General features: G+C 46.7%; 1 protein-coding gene across 4 annotated transcripts in view; it reads right to left on the reverse strand.

The window, feature by feature from the left end:
• Nucleotides 1–23,480, reverse strand: part of ARHGEF9 (Cdc42 guanine nucleotide exchange factor 9) — a 224,912-nt gene that overhangs the window by 64,132 nt on the left and 137,300 nt on the right. For all 4 annotated transcript variants that reach the window (XM_064463419.1, XM_064463420.1, XM_064463422.1 and 1 more), the window contains exon 5: nt 4,044–4,223. In XM_064463419.1, coding sequence (XP_064319489.1) covers nt 4,044–4,223 — 180 coding nt within the window. The remainder of the gene's footprint in view (nt 1–4,043; nt 4,224–23,480) is intronic.

The following is a 23,480-nucleotide window of genomic DNA, read 5'->3' on the forward strand; positions in this document are numbered from 1 at the left end:
GCTTTATAACAAAGTAAATCCCCTTCTCTGCCCCGGATGGGTGCATTCTGCCGGGTCTCTGCAGAAAGATTTCACAGCACTAAACATCCATAAGCTTTCATTGTTTTATTTCTTGTTCAGTGGAAATATGTCAGAGCCCAAACAAGATGTCATTTGATTGCCTGCGTTTGGAGTGTTTGAATCTCACCCGGGCCATTTTGGAGACTTGATGCTGGGCCCCGCAATCAAAACTTTGGTTTGAGACTTACTGTATTTTCTAAAGGAGACCTTAAGGTACGACAATTGGTCCATTTGCAATAGTGGAGTATTATTCTGTGCTGTAAATTCCTCCCCACAAACACTGAGCCTGTTTTTTTGAGCGGATGTGGATGCTGGATGTGCTGCTATGCAAAACCTCCTTTGTACCACATCATGTAAAGGCAGCCCAAGGCTATGCCATCCACAAAGGAGAGAAGAGCAGCAAGTAGCATCACTGCTACAAGTGTATGAAATCCTGTTTAAAATTCCTGCTTTTTTTCCAATTGTACCTCCCGCCCTTTCAGACCCCTGAGAGTTGACAGGACATTCAAAGACACTGTGCAGCTAATCACAAGTTGCACCCTGGGGTCGTCCTGCGCACTCACTTGGTAACTTGCGCTCAAACACATCACAGGTACCTTCATCTGTCCTAAACCCAGCTCGTTATTCAGCCTTAAACCTAGTTCTGAAGTTCTCACTGGCATCTCTAATGACTTATGCGTTTTCATAACTTTCTCCCTGAGTGCAGCAGCTTCCTGCAGGAAACCACTCACCATTGCTTACTAGCTCCAAATTTTACTTCTCTTACGTTGTGCCTTTTCTCCTCCCCAAAATGCATCACTTTATCATCCAGTTTCTCCTTGAAACTGCCCGTGCTCCCAAAACTCTATGGCCTTCCTCTCTCCCCCTTTCTTCTAGCCAAGTCTCAAGCTGGGAGGGGGAGAACTGCAGGTGTTACTCATGGAGACGACGACTCCTGTGCGCGCAGGCAATTCAAGCGCAGTTTTTGTTTGCAACCCCCCCAGCTCTGCATGTAAAAGAGGCCAAGGGAATCAGCAGGTTACTGTTTTCCTCTGCACTTGCAAATGTGCATTTTTCCTGCTATGAGATTTTGTGAGTGCCAAGTGCTTTGCCAACGATTTTCATATGATCTGGCTGGAGAGCAAGAAGCTTCAGACGTCTCATTGAAAACTAGGTTTGCAGCCCAGTTTTGTCCTCAGGAGTAATCTCAATGACTTTCAGAGTATTCTGACCTTGCAGTGATCTTCTGCTGCACCCCCTGTTAGTACCTACAAGACACCTGCAGTCTAATATATCCTAAAATTAATCTTATTTGGTTTTATACCTATCTGGTCTGTCCTGTCATACCTTACTTGAACTGCTTTTCATCCTCTGCTACGCAACATGTTGTTCCCTTTTCCTCCTGCACTTGCATAAGAGAAATATAGATATAAAGGAAAGCAATTATTTTGCAAGTAAAACTAGAACCACCCAGGCTAAATTAGGCAGTTTTCTGGCATCATCTTAAAAAAGCAGGGCTCAAAGTACAACAGAGAAAAAAAAGCCAGCCTTCTCATTATGAAAGAGCGATCAGCTGAATAAGGAACATAAGAAAAAAATGGAGAGAAGAGCAAAGTGAAAAGTGTGCAGGTTAAACAGTCCTTGACAGGACCCCGAAGGGACATAAACCTGCTGCAATGGTCCTGCAAGCAAAAGAGGGGTTACAGGCACCTTCTCTAAAGGCCCAAAAGGCTCTGCAGGCATCTGGTTCAAATTACTTACCAAGCCAGACAGAGAGTGAAGGGGGTGGGGGGGATATGCAAGAATAGAAATGAAGAGGCAAGCAAGCGACCTCAGCCAACAGAGGAGAGGAGAACATGACAGCCCAAATGGCAGTTGTCTTCTCGGCACAGGACACCCAGCGAGTGGGCTGCCTCGTGGCAGCACACCGAGAAGTGCTGCTCGGAGAAGGCAGCTCTGTTTTGTGAACCTGAGTGGCGAATTTTCCCCCCCAGCCTCCCCTGCAGAGCTGTGGACAAACTGTGCCAGAACTCTGCTCTCTGCTTGCATATTTTTTGAAATGCCTGGTACTTATTTTTAAATATTAATTATCATTCACGGCAGCAAAACCATGCAGTTTCCCCCTTCGGGAGCGCATCGTTTTGGTCCCAGGGCAGGTGTCTGGTCCCAGCCTGCGCTGAACAAGTGTGTCTCAGATGGAACAATCGAGCCGGCCTCTTGCAGAGCTGATAGAAGGATTGATTTTGTTGGATTAAAGTCAAGCCATAGGGTTGTGACTTTAACTTTAGACAGAATGGGCAAGAAACTTGCCTGGTAAGGCCATCATGATCCTAAGCACCAATGAACCAAGGTTCATTCCAGGATGTTGTTCAGACATTTGTAAGTCAGTACGAGAGTCAAAGATTCATTGATTCCTCTCCTCTGATATTCCCAGTTTCTAAAAACATTCTCCCAGCCCTTGAAAAGTGTAGGGAGAGATGGAAAGGTCAGCCAATCAAATGATCCATGGGTTTGGGCCTTAGAGTAGATGGGCTTAACTGTTTAGTTGCTTGCTGTGTTTTTTTAGAAAACAGGATAGCACAAAACAAGGCTGTTATTAAGCCTACGGTGAACAGCATGCTCACAACATCACACAAAAAAGGATACTAAACCTTTTCCCCTGAATCACAAAACAAAACAGCACTGGTCAATGCACCCAAAAGTTACACTGGCCCAGAATATTTCAGTCCCCAAATTAAGCAAAAATTATCAGACAGACAAATTTTTCTAATTCAGCCTTTCCAGCCAGGAACACAGAGGAGATGCACCAGCAAAGCCAGCAGCGGTGTGCTAGCGAGCAAAGGTCTGGCCTCTCTTATTGGTGGTCATTGTACAGCACCAGGAAACACCAGGTCATAGGTTTTAACCCAATTTTCCCAATCGAGATGGCTGTTCCCCAGATGAAGCGATACAATCAAGCAGGGGTGTTGATGATGAGGGTTGCCCAAAAGGGGGAGGGTTCAGAGGGAGGGTAAGGGACGCAGAGAACCAAAGCAAACGCGGCATCTCCTTGGGATGCGGCATGGTCGTCAGTGTGCGTTTCAGAGTCTTCCCCTCGACTCAAATTGCCTGGGAGGCTCAGAGGAGAGTCATCATTCACACAGTTCTACAAGGCAAAAGAAATCTTCATTTTTTTGAACCACATCCCTAAGCTTCTAAAGGAATTAAATCTCTGATCCCACCTATGGAACCCTGCGCAGAAGGGAGAGGAGAAGGAAGTGCACAAGGTCAAAGCCAACGTCTTGACTCCTTGAGGAAGGCTCAAGAGTGCCCAAATAACACAGCAGGAGCTGACAATAGCAAAAAGGGCACCTTCTTGTCCCTTTGCTTTCTTACCACATACCGAGCAAAAAAAATTAAGTGCTTAAATCCTCCTCTGGAGGTGGCTGCATACAGCAAAACCCGCTTCAGCAGAAAACCAGGGACAAGCAAAATGGTTACTTGTCCCCTTAAAAAAAAGTAACTAGAGCTGGTCACAGACTAATTAGTGAAGTGATTTTATATGCAAAACTGCTGAAGAGTCAAAACGCAGCGCCGCTTTTGGAAAGGGGAGGGCTGACACCTCCCTGTGCGAGACAGACCAGAAAGCTCTTGCGAGCGCCGCTTGCAGCCGGCGTGAGCTTTTAGGCCCCACCAAATCGTCTGTTCATAGCCTGCACATTACTTAACTGGTTTTCCAAAGAACTGCTTAAGCAGAGAGGCTACAACACGTTGAGACACACAGCAAAAGCCGCTCCATATCCCAAGAACATAAAAAGCAGAGCCAATACCTATTCCGGCCTCCCTCTACCCCATTCTCATCTCTTCTGAAACGTTCTTTGCTCCCCCTTTTTTCAGACAGAAAACAGACACACTGGGAATAAGCATCAATGATAACACACACAGTAACCAGTTCATTTCATTGACCGCTCTGAGCAGTGTCGGTAGTGATTCATATTAGCGGTAAAAAGAAGAAAGTCACTCACCCTCACGAAGCTGGCGGGAAACCATCCTTCTTCATCATCGATCTGACCCCACCACCAGTCCTTGTTGGAAGCATCCAGGACCTTGATAACGTCTCCTGCTTTAAACGCCAACTCCCGGTTGGCCATGGTGACGTGATCCCATACTGCCTCAGCACTTACAATAGAACCACCACTGATCAGCTTTGAAAACAGAAAACCAGCAGTCAATAAAAGCTCAGTTCCCCAACGCAAGCACATGCACAGCAGCAGCACAGGAAAAAAAAAAAAGCGCTCAGCCAAAGTAAAACAATTTTCCCCCATTCCAATCCACAATTTCACCCTCACGTGATGTCACCCAGTCTGCGACCATCTCTAGAGACGCCCGCCCTGCTCCTAACCATGCCAGGCAAGCGAGCACCGCGCGCGGACCTTCAGCACCTCTCGGGTCCTGGCCCTGCGCACGGGAAAAGCGACAGCCCCCCCCGCCACCGCCGCGCCGTAGTTACGAGCATGCATGCCTATCAAGGTACATGGCTTTCAGGTACTATTCAGTTAGCGTAACATATAGCTGAGTGTTCCCAAAAATGGCAAAACCAAGCGATGGTGTCCTGCAAAGGAATTTTTGTTTCGGACCAAGTTTGCTCAGTTAAAGGATCAAAGGTCAGCTCGAGGCTCAGAAGGCTTTCCATGCACATCCAAGCAAAGTCTGCACACATATTTAGAAGAACGCTTTCTTAAATAACTGAGAGTTCAGCGTTTGTTTAGTGCTGGTGATGTACTGACACCCCTTGCTTCTGAAATCTTTGAGCTACACAGCAGGTAAGAAGGGCACCGTGGCACCCTGCTGACCTGTTTCAGACCTGACCTGGTGCACAGCCCAGCTCCACGGCACGTTCAACCCTCCCTCTGCCCACAAGAAACGTGCCGGCGCTGGCTGCTGTGACAGCCTTCAGGGTGCAGAAACCTGCCCACTCGCAGCTGGACTGAGGCCAGACCCGTGTCCGACAGGACCTGCTGAACGTCTCTCCACATGGAGCACACGGTTGACTTAGAGCTGGATGAGGACCACGGCAAGGGCCTACCCAGTTCTCGTTTGCATTGCGAGCCACCTGGCTTTGTGCTTTGTGTATATAAAACTCCTGCTTAATGCTTGCGGGAAGGACTCATCCGAATGCTGTCGCTTGTGCATCCACAAGACAAATCATCCAGCCATGCCTGTGACACCCGCTGCTCCTCAGAATGATAGTCATGTATTTTTTAGCAGAATAATAAATTGCGCTTATGTTTTGTCCACTGCAGGAATTCTGTGCTGAACAGTAAGACTGCCCTAGCAAATATAGACTTTGCCCATACGCTTATTAGCTTGTCAGAGCCATCCTGAACCTTGCTCATTAATTCTGCCGCCTGAGACGCACTGAATATGCACTTGGGCTCACCTCCAAATCAGAATCTCAGCTCACAAAGAAAGAGCCATTACAGACCTTCCACATGGCAAGACTTGAACAGCCACAGATACCCTTTCAATTCAGGCAAGCAATACAAAGCATAAAGACAATAACCCGTCGCAGCGGTTATGTAAGTGCAGAAGCACTGGGAATGCTTAGAGTGCTCTTAACGGCTCTTTTGTAAGTTTGGCTTACCAAAATGCTTGCTAATAACTACCTGATCAGTAAGAACTTGCAGTAAACCTTCTAGCACTGCCGCAGGGTTCTCAGCATAAACATATAAGAGCATTCAAGTCCCTACAGGCAATTCAGCCAACAGATTAAAGGACCTGATTTACCGTTTTCCTTGAACTGACTTTCCTTTAAGAAATCAAGCTCCTCAGGTTTGTCACAATTACAGTTGCAGTTTCAGCTCTTCAATTATTAGAGTCAGTTGTACATAAAGCAGCAAGACTTAAGAGAGCCTAACTCGACACTTAGTGCCTTTCATGCTCAAAGCCAAGATGTATCGAGTCAGCGGAACTCTTGCCCCTGCAGTAGATAGAGTAAAACCATGCTTCTCCTACTTCCATTTTGACAAATCGTCCTTAATAATTCAACATCAGCTGTAAAAGAAACATGGCTTCTTCGTACATCGTATCGGGGCTTTCTACACGCAAGCCTCACAGGATGACCTGACAGCAGAGGGAAACAAGGGCACGGGTTAATAACAAGCTGTTGTTGAAGAGTCAAGCAATGGACCTAATCGATGTGCTGAACTTATCGCAGAGGGCATCTACTGTATTAATGTGGATTTATCTCACGTTTGGGATTTTGAGAGCGAGCTGCAAGGAGCTAGGCACCGAGGATCCCATCCAAACTAGGGGCAGCTGAAGCCAGATGGCGTAGGAACCCCTCAGTTCACCCCAGCTCTGGGCCCTCACTTAGCAAGGTAGGGTACCTACATCTGGAAAAATAACAGCTATAAAGATTGATTTCTGTTTCCACCGCAACAACTGAATGCTCAGCCCAGGTAGTGATATGTTTCAGGGCATCCTTACAACACCTCACATCACTCTAAATCAAGGTTTCTACATACTTTCATAAATATGAATAAATTTAAACCACAAAGAACCCAAAGACAGATCTGGAAGGAATGAAGACTTCACAGCTGAAGACAACCCCCTCAGTATACTCAAGGGCAGTTAGCAGTCATCCGTTCTTCTGCCAGCACTGAGCTCTTCTCCTTCGCTAGTGCTTCCCCTTTGTATCTGGGGACACTGTCCCTCCTCGCCCCAGCCTGTGGTTTCCCAGGCTCTGCTCCTTCAGCCTCATCTTGGCAGACGGCTCGTCCTTCCCCTGAGCATTTCACCAGCCCTTTAGGCATCTAGATATTTGCCTGCATCTTTCTTGAACATAGATGACCAGAGCTATAATGACTATTCCCACAGAGACCTTACCAGAGATTTGTGAAACAGCATGAAGTATTTATTACAGTGTCACAGAAATCTTGCAGTAATACATAACATCTCCCCCCTTTTCCCACGGCTACCTCCCACCAGTGGCTCACTGTGATCTTGCATTTAGCTTATCTAAATAAACAAGGTAGAATACATTTCCTTTGCCTGGAAAATCAGTTTTCTTGTCACAAAATAGATCAGGTTGGCCTAACGCTCCTTCCTTTTGTTAATGCCATTGGGTATTTTAGCCCATTTTTCACTGATGATGAACCAGGAACGGAGCTGTTACGCAGAAGCCGTGTTTCTGCTTTTTCTGCTTCAGCTGCCATAGACTTTGCTGTCACTTCACACACAGGCAGTTCTGGGCACAAACTGTCACAGAAACGTCACTGAAACCAAACTTCAGAGGAATGGTGTTTTAGAGCCTCCTAGCCTACTTTGCAGAAGTGCATTTCCAAGCCGGAGGCACAAAATCCCAGCTCCAAGGAGCACGGCTTGGCCAGCAGCAAGGGCTGGCAGGGACTTGCAGAGGCCCAGAAAAGCAGGGGGCTGTGCTTGGCCTTCTGCTGTTAACCCAGATGCTTTCAGTGGATGTCAGGAGCCGAGGTGGCTTGGCAAGGCGTTTCTTGATGCTCAAGGAGAAAGGCTGTAAGTTCTTGGTTTTCACTGTCTAGTGCCAGCAGATAGAAGAAAGGCCCCTTTAGCTGGCCCTTTCCAGCCCCTGCTCCGTATCGTTAGCCCAAGAAAGGGATCTATCCACATGCCAGGAAGCCCGCAAGCAAGCCTTGGCCTTCCCAAACACAAATACCCTTCATTCTGTGAAAAAAGGATGGCAGCGGGATGGCAGGATTCGCGCTCCAGCCATCGCATGTGCTGGGTCCATTGAGAGAACATCAGAGCCTAAAATGAAATGATCCAGTTTAATTTATTTTGCAAGACATCTTGCTGCATCTGTGGAGCCATCTGACTCTTTCAGGGCAGGGTTACAGAGACAGAATCTGACATCTGCAGCAGCAAGAGATGATGAACTAGAGAAAGGTCAGAACCAAATATTATTTTCTGAGAATTCGACGCTCTTCACTGCAGAAAGTTCACGTCTCTTGGTTTCAAATCTGGGTCTCAGCACCATGGTCAGACATACTCAGCCAAAGACCTTGAAAGGGACTAATTTCCCATAATTTTAGACATCTACGACACAGCATCCGAGACAGTCATCTGGACTCTGTTCTAATCACTGAAGAGAAAGAGACACATCTGGAGTGTGATTCATCTCAGCTATTTCAGTTGCCTACCTTTGAGTAAGGTGAATCATGCCCTAGAAATTACTATTTCTCTGTGTTTAATTGGGTGATACAGAATTTTACATTTCCAACATCTTACAGTCACCCCATCTACAATTCGGCCATCATTAAAAAGGGGTAACAAAGAACCGGCTTTAACAATAATAACCACAATAGGAATAGTCAAATACTAAATCACGCTCTCCCAGAAGCAGCAGTTTCTCAGCATGCGAAGGTTGTTGTAAATAAAATCATGTTCTCCGTGCCCACTGGAAGAATTCACAAAATCTCAGCCTTGTAAATTTACAATAATGAGGACTTTTGGTTGTACTTTTGGTTTTGACAGACCCTGAATACAGCTTGTCTTCCAAGTGAAAGTCCTAGCTCCCATTAAAATCAATTACTCTTGTCAGTTGGTTGTTCAAACTAAAGAGCCCAAATAGAAAAGTTCCTCAACGCTTTCACCATCTCCAGTGCAGGAGAAATGCCCAAGAGCATTTCTTAACAACAGACCTGAGAATAATTTTTACTGTTTTACGGGAGACTTCAGAGCACTGCCAACCACTTGCTGTCTGGAGTGGAGAAAAGGGTTTCTCAGTGGGCCAAAGACCAGACTAATGACCGGGATGTTGGGCACCGTCTAGGGACCATCACTGCTCATCACGGGTCCTTCTTTACCTCCTGCTGAACAGCTGGTCATGGCCAAAGATAAGTACGAGGCTAGACAGGTTAGGGGCCACTTCTACAGCCCAGCACCAGAAATAAATTGACTTAATGAGGAAAAGGAAAAGGGAAAAAAGACAATGCTCTCTCTAATAGCCGACATTTCTGGAACACACAGCAAGAACAAGGACATGGGGTATTACCACTGTACTGCCAGAATCGCCCGCATCAGCCTTTCCAGGGATTTTCACTACACGTTTCCAAAGCCCTCCATAAACCTCCAATAATTCAGTCACAAACCTTTACTCTAAAGACACTTATTTCAGACGCTCCTAAAACGCATATATGACAGGTGGATACTTTCACAATAGCAAATAAAGTCAGTGGAAAGGAATTAAATTATTCCTGCTTAAGGTCCATGTGGATTTTACTTTCTCTTCTAGTCTGGTGTTATTTCCAGGATGGCACGTGGCCACTGGAAATACTGAATTACATTAGAGGTGCTGCCAAAATAAAATGACAACAACAACAAACTGTAAAAAAGGGTTTCAGAGGACTCTGCGAGTCACGACCTCCGCGACGCAGTGCCATCAGCGTGCGCCAGCTGAGAGCTCCTGACCCTGGCACGCCACAGCATGCTGTGGCAGGGATGCTGAAGGCTGTACCACAGCAAACATGTCGTGGTACATCGTTGCAAAACCTCTGCTGAGCTCACCTCGCTGTGATTGTCCTCACTAGTGTCAGGAAGGCTCAGAAATGCCATCTGGCGAATGATCCCAACTGTCTCCTTCCTCCCTTGCGCTTTCCAAAGGCCTCAGCCAAAGGGGACAGATTGTCATCAATGCCATGGGGGCAGCTTCCAAGGAAAATGAGAGAGGAGATCAAATGTGGTAGTGTGACTCTGGAATTTGGAAGGGGTGTTTTTTTCTCGCCATGGCTTTATGGCACTGCTCTCAAGACAAAACAACTCTCCCTGCCAAAGTAAGCAGGCAAATGAAAACACCCTGTTACATGACGGGGCAAATCACTCTGCCTGGCCCCGTTACTAGAGCAGCTCTGGAGCAAACCCATATGACCTGACGGAGAGGAGGTGAAGGGGGATGCCATGAAAGACCCTCCTGCAGCAGTAGGTCCCGCACACCTTGTCGCTCCCTATCTCGTGGTCTACATCTACAGCATACCCTGATCAAAAGCCCCCAGGATCACTGCCTAGGATGTTTTTCTAAAGTAGATTTCAGAAAGTGACCTCTAAACCAAGGTTTACAACTGCTCCCAGGCTACTTCAGGGCTTAAATCTACCAGCCATGTATCGGCTGCGTTACTGCAAAAGGACTTTGCTCCAGCGCTACAAGATGGGGCAGCTTGGAAGGGGAGCTTGGGGAACGGGTGAGCCTCTGCCTCTGATCCACCTGGTGCATCTTCCCTGACTTTGCTCACTTGCAAAGCCATGACATGCAGTTGGAAGGAGCCAACATCTGCTCCTTCTCAGCAGCTGCCCGCAGTGAGGCAGCCGAGTATGAAACATATTTTAGTGAAATCAGCCACTATTGCAAAGTATTGTTAAGTGTTCCCAACTAATCAACAAATACTGGCTTCTTAGGGGCCAACTTCAAAAAGAAATCAGGGGCTTATTGGTCTCTGGAGACTGAAACGGGCACAAAATACTTGAAATCTTTCCAAGGGGGTGATTTGGTTTGAGTCTAGGCCACACAAATCACTATTAGCTATCCATACCTCTTGCAGGGATAATCATTGTTAGCTCATGAGGTTCTGTTTTGAGTTTCCAGCTCTGAGTTTCCCACTAACCAAAAATTCACTTAATGAAGAGCCACCTTCTCAAAAAACCCAAAGAAATCTACCACAGAGCACCACCTCCTTTGAAAATTCTAAGTACCTACAAAGTTTCTAGGACCATGGCCTCTGGGTATTATGAATAATCTTAAGGCAGGGATATATTTCTCTATTAGATCTTTTATTAATGCATCAATAGGGTTATAATAGTTAAAAAAAAAAAGCTCTGGGTAGTTCCCTTTCAAATCAGCATTACATAAACTACGTACTCCTCCACAGGAGCGGGATGGCAGGAATAGGAAGCAGGCTGTGAAGGGGAGATGGAGGAACGTGGTGAGACCACGCCATTTGTTCAGATTGTTCTTGTACAGACGTGCCCTTTATTCAGACAACATAAAAGCACTGTAAAATGACAATAGCATTTCCCACAGTACTCAACAGGCCCTTCCGTAATGGCAGCAGCCAAAACATATACATATACATATACATATAGAGGAATATACAGAGAGCTGGCATTCAGAGTAAAGAAATCAATGCTGGAAGTAACCCCAGCAGAAGAAGAGACACAAACGATCCGCAAACCCCCAGCCAAATGAGAATATAACTTTGCTTCCCATGTTCCCAGAAGAAAGGCACCTCATGCTGCTTTACCCTCCTGTGTTTTAATTGCATTGCTCCTTCACGAGCAGCAACGCTTACGACACAGATGGATAAGGCTGCTAATCGTGGGGCCATTTCCTGCAAAAGCAATGCCGTCACCTTAAAGACTTCCCAAGGAGGGCATTTATAGCTCTGCTGAGTCCCACTCGTACGTCTCCCCCTGTGAAAACCACGTATACGGTATGAGCATGGAGCGGTTTGACGGGGTGCTCGCCTGAGCTGCGCCGGGAACGCAACCTGCCGCCCATGTTTCGGTCCAGCGTTTTGCTGGTTTTCTCAGCGAGGGCAGGTTCACTCGGCTGACGGCGCAGACAAAAAGGAAGCACACGAGAAACCGTCACCCCACCCCATCATGTTGTACTTTTGCTCTTGTATCATCTCCCAATAGGCCCTTTGATCGTGTATTTATTTTTAAACCTCTCGTCAGAAATTATACAAACTGAATAATGCCAAATCATAGTGAATTCGCCGCACGGCTCATTCACAAAACAAATGGGAGGGCATTTCCACTTGATTTGCTTATTCTCTGAAGAGGTGCAATCACACAAAGGTTAAGCACGAGGCAAAGAATTTCCCTTTCTGCTTTCAAGCCCTTTGATGAATTTGACTAATGGCTGGATTTCAGCTGAAAGAGGCTGATTGGAGTGAGAGAGCCTCTGATATCCCCTGGATAGACTGTCACATATGGTTGGAAGCTTTATATATGTATCTAGAGGTGGAGTATCAGTACAGACTTAAAGGTTCATTAGGACTGGGTTATTATATTTCATTAGGACTGGGTTATTATATTTTTCAATTATTTAAACTTCCTTGAAAAGATGTCACCTAGCACACGTGAAATCACCTGGCCTCACATAGGGTACAGTAGTAGACTCCAGGGTATGGCATTATTCTTATTCCCCACCTTATTATGGTTATTGTCCATGTCATTCCTATTAATAATAATAGCTGCAACACAGAGCTGCGTACGGTAACCAGAGAGCTGAGAGCGCCTGTAAAACCGAAGCAGCAATGAGGAAAAGGCCTAGTAACAAGAGAGAGTTACCCCAATAAAGCACTGTCCATGCGGTGTTTAATTGGCTCTGGAGCACGGGCGAGCCCTCCGCTTTGATGGTGCATATGTCACCCTAATTGCTTTCCAATCCCTTTTGCATACTGGGCATATTAAGCCTCCCCTTGCCTGATGACATATCTTTCATGTAGAGTAATTACAAATAACCACTAACCATAATCTTTTAACTCTGATAAATTATGAGATTGGTTCTGGGACTCAAAGTCTAAACCGCTCCGGGGAAAACAGCACCTTTCGTCAAACACAGCTAGAGCAGCTCACAGCGCCTTACTGACTTGGGGCCAGCACAGGCTGTCAGCACGAATCCCTCATTACAGCACACGGAAAACAAATGTCTAAATGTTCTTCAAGATCTAAACCTAAAATGACCCCGCAAATCCCAGTCTTCTGACCGTAGAAGGGCCTCCTCGCATTCCTAAACGAAGGCCGTAACTGCCTCAAAAACGCGGAGCTGTACTGGAAATCCTTCCTGTGACCAGAGGGCCAAAGCTGTGCTTTGATTTACGCCCAGTTTAATCTTACTGGGCTGAGCCTGCAATGTGCTGTGTGTGGGGAGAGAAGCAGTCAGGATTACCAAGCAATGTCTCCCGTGTTAATAAAGCATCAGCCCAGCCTTGCTGCTCGCTGCGGCAGCAAACATTGTGCCAGATAACATCGAAGCATTGTGTACAGACCACTGCAGGCCTCGGGAAACGATCGGCACCGTTCTCTCTCAATTACCCAAGGTGCAAAATAACGCAGATAAGCAAACCGGATATTACAAAATATATATAAATTAGGCTCTGGGAATGTACAGTGAAGGGCAAGAGGCCGCTGTGGAGCACTGAGGCCTAAGCGAAGGGACCCAGCGAGGAGGTACGGCACTCCGCTGCACAGAGACCATCCTGAGCATCCCTATGCCTGTGGTGTAGCTAATCTGCAACATCAGAACGCATTCATGGATAACCAAGACTTGACTGGAATTGTCAGGAATGCCAAATCTAGACTCATTTTACCCAAGAAGCCTGTCCTTACTGAAACTGGAAAGCAAAAAAGCTTCTCTCCCACGGAGCAGACTGGCTGACTGTAGGCAAACTGGGTTCATCTGAGCAACCGAATAGTTTTTGCAGGGAGGGAAGCTAAAATTGTGGTTGCTCCGAGGAAGGCAAGAGCGCTTGATGGTTTATAGATTACTTATTTTAAAAAGTATATCACCTGTTACTGTGGGGCATGGGAGTTTCCAAAGCAGAAAGGAATTAAGGAGCAAATTACCCAAATTACTCCCAGTGGATTGCATTATTCAACACAACACAGCTACTCACAAAGGCAACAGCACACAGATCTGCTCATGCCAGATGTGGCGTCTTTACCCCTGAAGCTGTAGGAGAACTGCCACCAGCCACCACAAAGCCGGTGACGCACAGCTAAGCCATCCCAGCTCTACTTAGCAGGAGGCAATGGCACATGGACACGCAGCTACACACGCACAGGCACATACAGCGAGTGCAGCAGCCTCACTTATCTAGAATCAGGCATTCATAGTGAAATGAATAAAGTGACAGGACCAGAACTGCTGAAAGCATAAGTAGATACTTTATATCCTATAAAAGCTGACACAGTTGGCCCAGGTCTAAAAATCATGAAAGGAAATTAATTCAAACGTAGGGCTGTTAATACAAAACAGAAGCGTTATTCCTGGATGGCCAAGCACAAGGAACAAGCAGCAAGAGCCCCTTCATGATATCAACCACTGCAACGTGTTTTAAAATACCTCTTAAAAATTAAGCAGGTGCCTGGATTATGTCACGTTAGACCACAAGGTATTAAAACATGTCTTCAGCAATAGACTTAACAATGCATAATTCCTGTATATTGGTATTGTAGTATGATGCCAAAATGACAACATTAAAAAAACAGAGAGATTTTTAATAAGTGATGAGAACTTGGAACTTAAAAAGCAGTGGCTGTTATTAGCGCAAATCAATGCCCAGGCTAGATTAAAGTCCAGATGAATGTGTTACACCAATTACACTCACTGCTCACGCTCCTTATTTACTGTTCCGATCTCTTATTTCTTAGCGTAAGTCACTGCAGCTCACATCCAATGCAGCCAAGGAGAGGCTTGTTGGCAGATGAGCACAAGGAGGGGAATGCTATCTACAAATTGTTTTGCAGAGCTGAGCTTTCAGAAAAGTTTAATTAAAGGCCAGCTCAAAGTGAGCAATGGCTGGAGAAGCAACACATGAGCCCCAGAAACCACCCCGGGCTTCGGGTGACTTTGCAGGGCAGCAAGAGCCCCGGCTCAGCCGGCTGCCTGCCAGCTAAGCCAGCGGAACGCGGAGCCTGTCCAGGGTCTTGTGCAAACCAAGAGCCATCCAGTGAAAATCCCGTTGCTTACGTCTCAGACAGCAAAAGGAACAACGAGGACAAGCACTCAGAATAAGAAATGGCCAGACACAGCCTTTGGCCCCTAAATGATGACCTTTAAAAGAATAATTCCAGCAAAAATGCAAGTATGCCTCCCGTCTTTCAGTATTACAGCACCTGGACCAAAAAGCAGTGAGGGGCATCCTGAGCTCAAAGGAAACACCCGGGCGACCAGCCTCTGCTAGCTACCACCCCACGCGTGCAATCAATAACACAACACAACACACGCAGCAAGACAGAGCTCGAGTCGTTATAGCAACCACATCTTGCATTTACATCTCACCTTTCATCCGTGTCAACTCCCAAGAGGGCAAACAGGCAGGACTTACAAGGAAGCGATGTAAAGCAGCCCCTCCCCTTGAGACACTTGTTGAGGCAGACCCCGTGGGGTCCTGCGGCCCCCCAAGCCCTGAGCTCGCAGCCCGGGGTCAGCACAGCGCCCTGGCTTGGCCTCGCCTCCCCAGGCCGAGAATCTCTTGCTATATGCGCTGCATCACTCCCAGATTTCGACAGCATTTCACATACTTAGCGCAAACCCTGCCGCGACCACTGCTTTTGAGGAAGCAGCGCACGGGGCAGTGGAAGGAAGCGGGGTGGCACAGCGGGGTGTATATCACAGCACGGACCTTTGCTCCCTTGGTTTCAACAGAGATCCACCAGGTATCTGGACTGATATTCTTATTCCCACCTAATTGACTTTGCATTACCGTATCTTTTTCCTACTAAAAGCTCAACGGACGATCCTGGATATAAAAGGCTGACTCGGCAGTAATTGATGCCAGTTAAATGTGAGTAACACTCTTGCAGATTGTCATCAGACCCTGTAAGCCCATTACATAGACTGGCCAGATCAGTAAGGGGATATGCAGCCTTCCACCTCTAAGCTGCTTTTCTCAATTCACGTTAGGAATAAATGAAAGGCACTGTCTGATGGCTTCTCAGATTTTATGGAAAACTGCCACCGCCAAAATGTCCTCTTTAACAGAGTAATTCAAAGCAGACACTTGCCGCAACCTCACCTGGACTGCAGCTTGGATCTACACTTCTCAGCCTCTAATTAAAACAGGGTGGAAAGCCCCTAATATCAGGCCTTTTTTCAAGTTGTCACCACCCGTTCTGAAACATGAGTTATCACCGCAGCCTCCTGGGCTGCTCGGGGAGACGGCGGCTATCTCTGGGGCACAGCGAGAGAGCAGCCATGAGCATCAGCGAGCGCCCGCGCTCCCTTGCTGCCCACCTCCCATCCCCGGAGCCGCCCGCGGCCACGACCGCCCCAGGCACCCCGCACTGCACCCAGACCCCGGCGCAGGTCAGAGGCTTGGCAGGAGCTACGAAAGCCCCAGAGCAGGTAACGCGAGCTTTGCCCAAGCACCTGATAAGAGTGACTCAAGCCACGGGCATGTTGTTTCTTATTTTAGTTTGTGCAAAACGCTGCTGCCAGAGCACAGCGGAGAGCAAGGTGTGACGTGCAGTTGGCTCCACCATGCCGAACCGCTGTTGTATAACCGGCCCCTTCCCCTCTCTCCGGGTCACGCCGCACAAGGCACATGCAAGTCCCGTCCCTCTCCGTTCCACCTATCCTATTCATAAAAGGCCACGTTTGCTGTCTACTATAACAAAATTGTCACCTGGATGGTGCTGAAGAAAACGGTTACAGACCAAGAAAATTCTATTCAAAGTCTAGAGGGCAAAGTTGTCACAGATGAAATATCATTGTCTATTATCTGTTGGCAAACGCGGTACATAATGGCAGCCACTCAACTTAATGGCTTACATTCCAGCTCCTTCAAATGAGCCCATCACTGCTGTATATAATCACAGTATATATTTAAAAGTATAATTTCCATCCAAAAAGACCGTAGCTGGAGCAATATGACTCATACAGTTCCCTCTGCATCAGAAAGCATGTCATGAAGACTGGGAATTTGTGAGCCAGTTACCATCTGTGTACAAATTAGGCCGCGGACATGATTCTTCAAACCGGTCGACGGCAAACTCCCTCTGACATAAATAGCAGTTTTGAGGCTGCTGAGACCCAAAAGCCAGGCCCTTTGCCTCTGCCCCCAAGAGAAGAGAAACGTTCTCTGAAGCTGTATGTGAAGCAAAGGGATACAAATAGTAAAGAGAAATGCAGTGGAATTAAAAGGCATCTCTCCCCACATACCTATTCCAGCACTTCATAGCTGAATAGTTATAGCTGCAAACTCGGTTTCATTTCTGCCGTAACAAAATCATCTCCACAGCATAATTAGTGTGTTCATGTTAAAATGGGTCCAAATGCATGGAAAGAGGCATCCAAATATGATTTGTTTTTCAAGACAACGCTATGTTTTCCCTGGCTAATAGATTCAATTCATCAAGGAACAACAAGAGCCAAGCAAACTGTTTGCAGCAAACGTTTGCTGATTTTAGCATCCTTTTCTCCTTGGTGAATTATCCACCAACAGACTGGTTTTCACGTGCTTATTTTTTACCTGCTATGATTTGACGACCTTTTTTGGTCTAACTCGGTTAAGTGTTGCTTACAAAATATCTGTTTTGTAACTACTGCTTACAATAGTGATTATTCCTAATTCCCTTAATGGATCAGTTAAGTCACCTGGCACTCTTCTGTTCCTGGCCTGGATGACTATCATATTCACACACAATTTTCAAGATAGCTGGAATGAACGTTCATCTGAGCAGATATTTGCACTAGGATTTGCAACACCGTCTTAAGGCAAACATCTGAGTTGTCTGAAGGGGTTTTGAATGAATAATTTTCTGCATTATTCACCTACCTCTAGAAATAACACTCCATCTGTTCATGGAACAGTTCCTTTTTCTTGCTTAGGTAAAATGAAGGTCACGCAAGTGAAAGAAAAATTTGCACACCCCCAACGGCCTACAACCAGACACATCTACACAAACGCACGCGTACCTGGTCAAGGTCATTAACCAGTCAAAGAAAGAAATACAGCTGTCAGGTTAAGGGGAGTGAGTAATAACCTAGTGCATCATTGCTGCGACAAGCACCCCAGGACACAGGCTGGAGTCAGAACATGTCCTTTGCAATTAATCATTAATCAGGACGTGTTACGACAAAGAAGTCAAACGGCGACTCTAAAGGTGAACCAAAACATCACTTCTAAAACACCTACGCTTATAAAAAAAAAAAAAGGCCACTCTCAAATCAGAGGGGAAAGGCAAATGGAGTCTACATAAAATCCATACCAGCCTCTGGGTGGAAAACATCCAACTCATACTGGGACATGATTCACCCCAGAAGAACTGGCAGCAGTACAGCTCATGGGAAGCCAGTCCCTGGCTGCGTGGGCTTTGCTGGTATGGAAGATCTTTCCTTCCCCTGGCCTGTCCCATTTCATTGACCTACAGAGGACTGGAGCGAGCCCTGGTTGCTTTGTATGAAGATAACAGGGCACTGCTTGTGCCGGTCCTCCCTGGTTCCTTGCACAGAGCTCCTGCTTGCATGACTCCCCATCCCCCACATGCTTGGGATAACCGTTAGAAATGCCGTCATTTAGAGTAGTCAGATAACCCTCAACTCATGTGCTGAGCACTCAGGGTGATAGTACCTGATGAGCATGTTAAATGCAAGTCCTGCTCTGGCTTCAGAGCTCAGAGATGGTATTCAAGAGCACAGGAGGATCACGGACACCCAGGCTCACACTCTGAAGAAACTTCTCAGGGCAGATCTTCAGAGTAATCTAAACTTCGCTTATTTCCCCGTGGCACTGCTCTGCCTAATTCTGTGTTGAGCGTAGCCAGCCTCGTTTGCACTCTGAGGCTCTGTTCTTACCTAAGTGATGAGTGACTCCAAAGTCAACGGGAACATCTGCAAGCCTACGTTCATCAAGTACCCTGGGTTCTTGCGTCAAGGAATATAGAACCCTAGTGTCTGACATCTCACCCAATTTCAATGCTGCTTTCGATTTTTAGGGGAAAAATTCTTAGAGCAAAACTAGTTTAAAATATGAACGGCAGTCCAGGGAGGCTGCTACGCACAGGTACAGGGAGATTTGAGGGTGCATGATGACAGCCCAACTTGGATTTGGATTGAAACTTGCCCAAATGCAGCTGTCGTGGCCGGGCTTGTTAGAGTCCGTCAGCCCAGACCAATTCTCATCCAAGGATCTGCTCAAGCTGAGCTTCAGCTATACCATATATTATTTGCCTGGTAAGCAATCTACACTCAATTATATCCAGTATATAATTACTATTCATTTCAGAAATAGGTTTTCCTGACTCAGAATGCTTAAAGGATGCCTTAAAGGATTGTTACTTCTAGAATAGAAAGTTTCAGAAAAGAGACCATATAATGAAGGTGGGAGATTCTGACTTAATGGAAAATTTCCAACCCTTCCCACAGTGATTTTTTTTCAGCTAAAGAAACAGAAGTCAAGTGTGTGGACTTCCCCCAGACACCTGCGTGCTGGGCAGCTCACGTCATGGACCAGGCAAGCATGGCAAAGTGAGAACAGAGATGGGCAACGATAGGAAAGACGTGCTGTCTAAACCTACGCCAACTGCCACGATGCTGCTCTTAGAAAGGTGGTGAGCAAAGAGGCAAAAGGTAAATGCACAGGTGGTGGCTACAAGGGCTCTGGGATCCACCCAGGGGATTCACAGCGTGTTTGCAATGAACACTGCCACATGAGAGAACGTGAATTGGCGGTGGAATGTGCTCAAACCTCTAACTTCAGCTAGAGCTATTTTGACTCATTGCTGAATACAAGAGCACGTACCCCTCATTGCTCTGCAGCCCGTTTAAATTCCCTTTCCATCACTGGAGCAACCGCCAAATATTCCCAAGGCTTTAAAAAAATGCTATGGCAAGCCCTGTCTGCACTATCTAATCTAGCGTCATTAACAATTGATACCGTTTGTTGAAAGCATCCAAGATGTTCTCTTTGTCAAAGTACTCGGTGAGTACCCTCTTGAAGACATCTGGTAAGGAATTTTTACTACTGGCCTAGATATGTACTCCACCTAGAAGAATTAAGTGGCTCTAAGGAGCTTTTAACCTAAGTAAATCCTCATTTAAACAAGCCCTATGAAAATGGATAAGAGCTCTGATCGCCTGATTTGCTTTTGTTTTACGGTCCACTCAGAGAAAAAGGACCAGAGAAGATGTAATGTGGTCTGTCTCTCGCCGCTTTCCCTTGCTACTGCATACCTCGCACCTCATTGCTTTTCCCTCCTAGAGCACTGGCACAGAAATAATAAATTATTTTCCTCTCACAAATTTTCACATTATTCTTTACGGCCAGTGTTGCTCAAGACGGCAGCTGCCTTCATTCAAAACTGCACAGCTGGAACAGCCAGGAAGCGTATGCAAACGGAAACAGCATGGAAAAGAGCTGATGCAGCGGAGAAATTTGACCATGGTGGCGATACGCACGGCCAAAGGGTGCAACATGCCACAGTGCAAGTGGCACCGTGGTCAAGTACGATGGGGGGAAAAAAAAAACCTTCTCCTTGCTATTTCCTCCACATTAGGTGGAATCAGGGAGAATCTGGACATCTCAAAACCATGAAGAGATTTTGACTTGGGTTTCTGTTTGGACGAGGAGAGACTCTGAGACAAAGCTCAGCTCCAGCTCAGAGGAGTTTGGCTTTGAGGCTGTGGTTCAGCCGAACAGAGACAGAGGTTCTCTCTCATCAGCTCCCCAGTCAAGGCACTTTGCCATTGCCTTGCCTGTGAAGCACCTCGGCTGGTGGCAGCCCAAACAGTAACAGCAACAGCACCAACATAGGACAATGAATTCAGGTTGAGAGACGCAGAAATGGGCAGGAGGTGGCTGGTGCAAACCCAACTCCAGAGAAGGTCACAAATCCCAAAGGTGTGCTGGATGGTTTCAAACACTCAAGTCCTGTTTTTTTCAGACCTAAAATTTGATAGAAGAGGCTGTCCAAAGTCTGCTACTGCCTCATAGTAGAGTGTGTCATTTCTACAGTGATATGATGGAAAACAAGATAATTTCCCCTCCGGTTCAGCCGTGGTCTTTGATCACCTGGATCACAGATTGCGCTTGCTGTCACAGAGGCTTAGGGATCCCGCAAAGCAAGGAAAAACAAGTGCAAGAAACTAGAAATGGGACCCAACGTTTGTTGCAGTCTTTGAAACCTTTATGTCTTCATTGCAATGTGGAAGAGGTGATATTATTCACTAACATTTCCTGATGATATCAAACAGGAAAACCTTGCAAATATATCCGAGAACCACAAAATAAAGCTAATAAACAGAACGCAAACTCATTCCAAACCCGTATTCAATGGGAAAGATGCTCACAGGGCAAGGAAGCACAGGAGCAACAGTGGCAGGGAATCAGAGAGTTTGAAATGCACTGAAATGAGAGCAAGATCTGTAAGCTGCAACAGTCCCTCCTCCCATGGCTTGCTCTGCACGAAGCAACTCATTTCAGACAGATATTGACAGCGTGGGAGGGATTCAGAGAAAAGCAACAAATTTTATCAGAGGTTCGGGAAGGATTAATACCCAGAAAGAGATTAAACCTGTTACAAACTCTGCTAAACTACCATTTCAGAGACCGTGCTAACACAGTGTAAATAGTTCCAGGAAAGCTATTATTTATATATAATGGGGAGAGCTAGGAGTCTGAAATGGAGAAGGGCTCCATTTTAACCATGTAAAATCAAAACACCAACAAATGATTTAAAACAAAGTATCTACAAGGTGAAGAAGTCTTTGAACAAGAAATAAATTAAACAACTGTTCCCAAAAGGAGGAAGCAGCACAAGAGCTGCAGCGGCCCAGGAAAGGCAGGAGGGCGGCGCGGAGGCCAAGCACAAGCACAGCAGAGCAAGCGCCCAACTGTAGCTAAAGAGCCTGGGAGGATGGAAGAAAGCCCTTTCTTTGCTGTTGCCTCTGCAGCAGGTAGGAGACCTGCACCTCTCCAAACCACAAGCTTTGGGTGCAGGTATCTCACTATCTAGAAGTAGTTTCTTAAATGCACGAGTCGCAGGAGGCGGCTGTGGACGTAGCCCGACGGTGCCAGCAGCTACGCCCAGGCGAGAGCTATCGCGCGACGGACTGAGCAGATCAACGGGCTCTTTTATGACTTTGCAGTCCAACGACAGACCACCGAAAGACTCCTTCATGATGTAAGGCAAGGACCAAAACCACCCCTGATGTCTACAGTGGGTCCCATGATGGCCTATATAATACACTGATATACTCGATACTGTCTCTATTGCACAGGCGATGCTGTTAAGTGGGCTGTGACAGTAAGAGGATAGTGTTATTACAGCACAACAGCAGCGCTGTCAGAGCAGTAATATTTGTTCACATATTTCAAATAAGAAAACGCTCTCAGAGCGCCTAGTTCTCCAGATTCACCCCCAAACACGCCTGACTTTGGAGAACCCAAATGTTCTTCCCTTCTAAACTGCAGCACACGGAACAAGGCAGAGGCTCTCGCTCCTCCGAGCCCAGCACACACCACTGGCTCCTCAAGGCAAGGTCTTCCTCGCAGTGGAGATGCCACCACCCCGGAGACCCGCACCTCTCCCACAGCAGCCCCAGCCTCCTTGCTGGAAGTAACATGGTGCTGCTGAAAGCTCGAGGCAATTTGCCACCGTAACTCCCTTGAATTCTACCACCTTGCTGTGCTGAAGGGCCTCTGGCTTTTGGGGTGTGCAGCATCACCTGTTCCACCCTTCTGAGAACTTACTTGCTCTAAAAGGTATGGAAATATTCGGACACGTTCTCTTTCTCTCCTTAAGAAGGCAAAAATAATCCTATCTCCATTATTATTTATATTCCTTGGAAAGCCAGCTCCTCAAGCAACTTTTAATAACTCAAGTCAGCAGCCAATTAAGTCCAGAGGAGATCTGTGAAAGCAGGTCATTTCAGTGCCCAAAACACTATTAATTAAATAAGAATATATATAAATACTACAGAATATCTCAATAAAGGTGTCTGCGCTATCATTAGTGGCAACTTACAGCATTGTTTACACTGTATAAAGCCCCCCAAGCCCTTCCTCCTTGGGTCAACTGGTGTTAGGGGGGGGACTGTGAATGTTTTTTACACTTACATTGAGCTGGGGTGGGATCAAAAACACAGATCGTGTGCTGGTATCAGGTTTTGGCGTGTTTGTTTTCAGATAGCAGTAGCCATCCAGGGGGAAAGGAAGGTGTCCCTTGATACAACATGCCTGTTTCACAGGGGCAACCATGTAAAGAGAAAACAAATGCGCTTACTTCTCTGCGAGCTTTGGATGCTAGAAACATGTTTTGAAGAAGCTCGCACGTCCATGCAAAGCTGCCGGCACATCTGTGCACAGGCCTGGGGGACCCGTGGGAACCAAACACAGACCTGAGCACACTGGCACCTGGGCTAACGTGGGCGAGGACAGTTTTCCCAGGGGAGCACAGGTATGTCACCAAGAAAGGTACAACCCCGTAGTGCCCAGGTGCTGCCAGAGGTCAGGAAATGTCCCACAGAATCTCTTCCAATCTTTCATCCTGTGTGCCCCTTCTGCAAAGCGACGGGAAAGGCAAATGCCTCGGGGCTGCTTGGGACGGCAGGATCCCACGGCACCCCAGCCGCTGTCCCTGCTCGCTCCCCTGCTCTCCAGCCAGGGGTGTACACCACAGCAGCCAACGCCACAGTTACCCCCAAAACTGCACCCACCAATAACCGCAGCAGCTGAGTGACACCCCAAGTGCTCCTGCCG

This window comes from Phalacrocorax carbo, chromosome 11 (genome assembly GCF_963921805.1).
Source record: "Phalacrocorax carbo chromosome 11, bPhaCar2.1, whole genome shotgun sequence".
Lineage (NCBI taxonomy): Eukaryota > Metazoa > Chordata > Aves > Suliformes > Phalacrocoracidae > Phalacrocorax > Phalacrocorax carbo.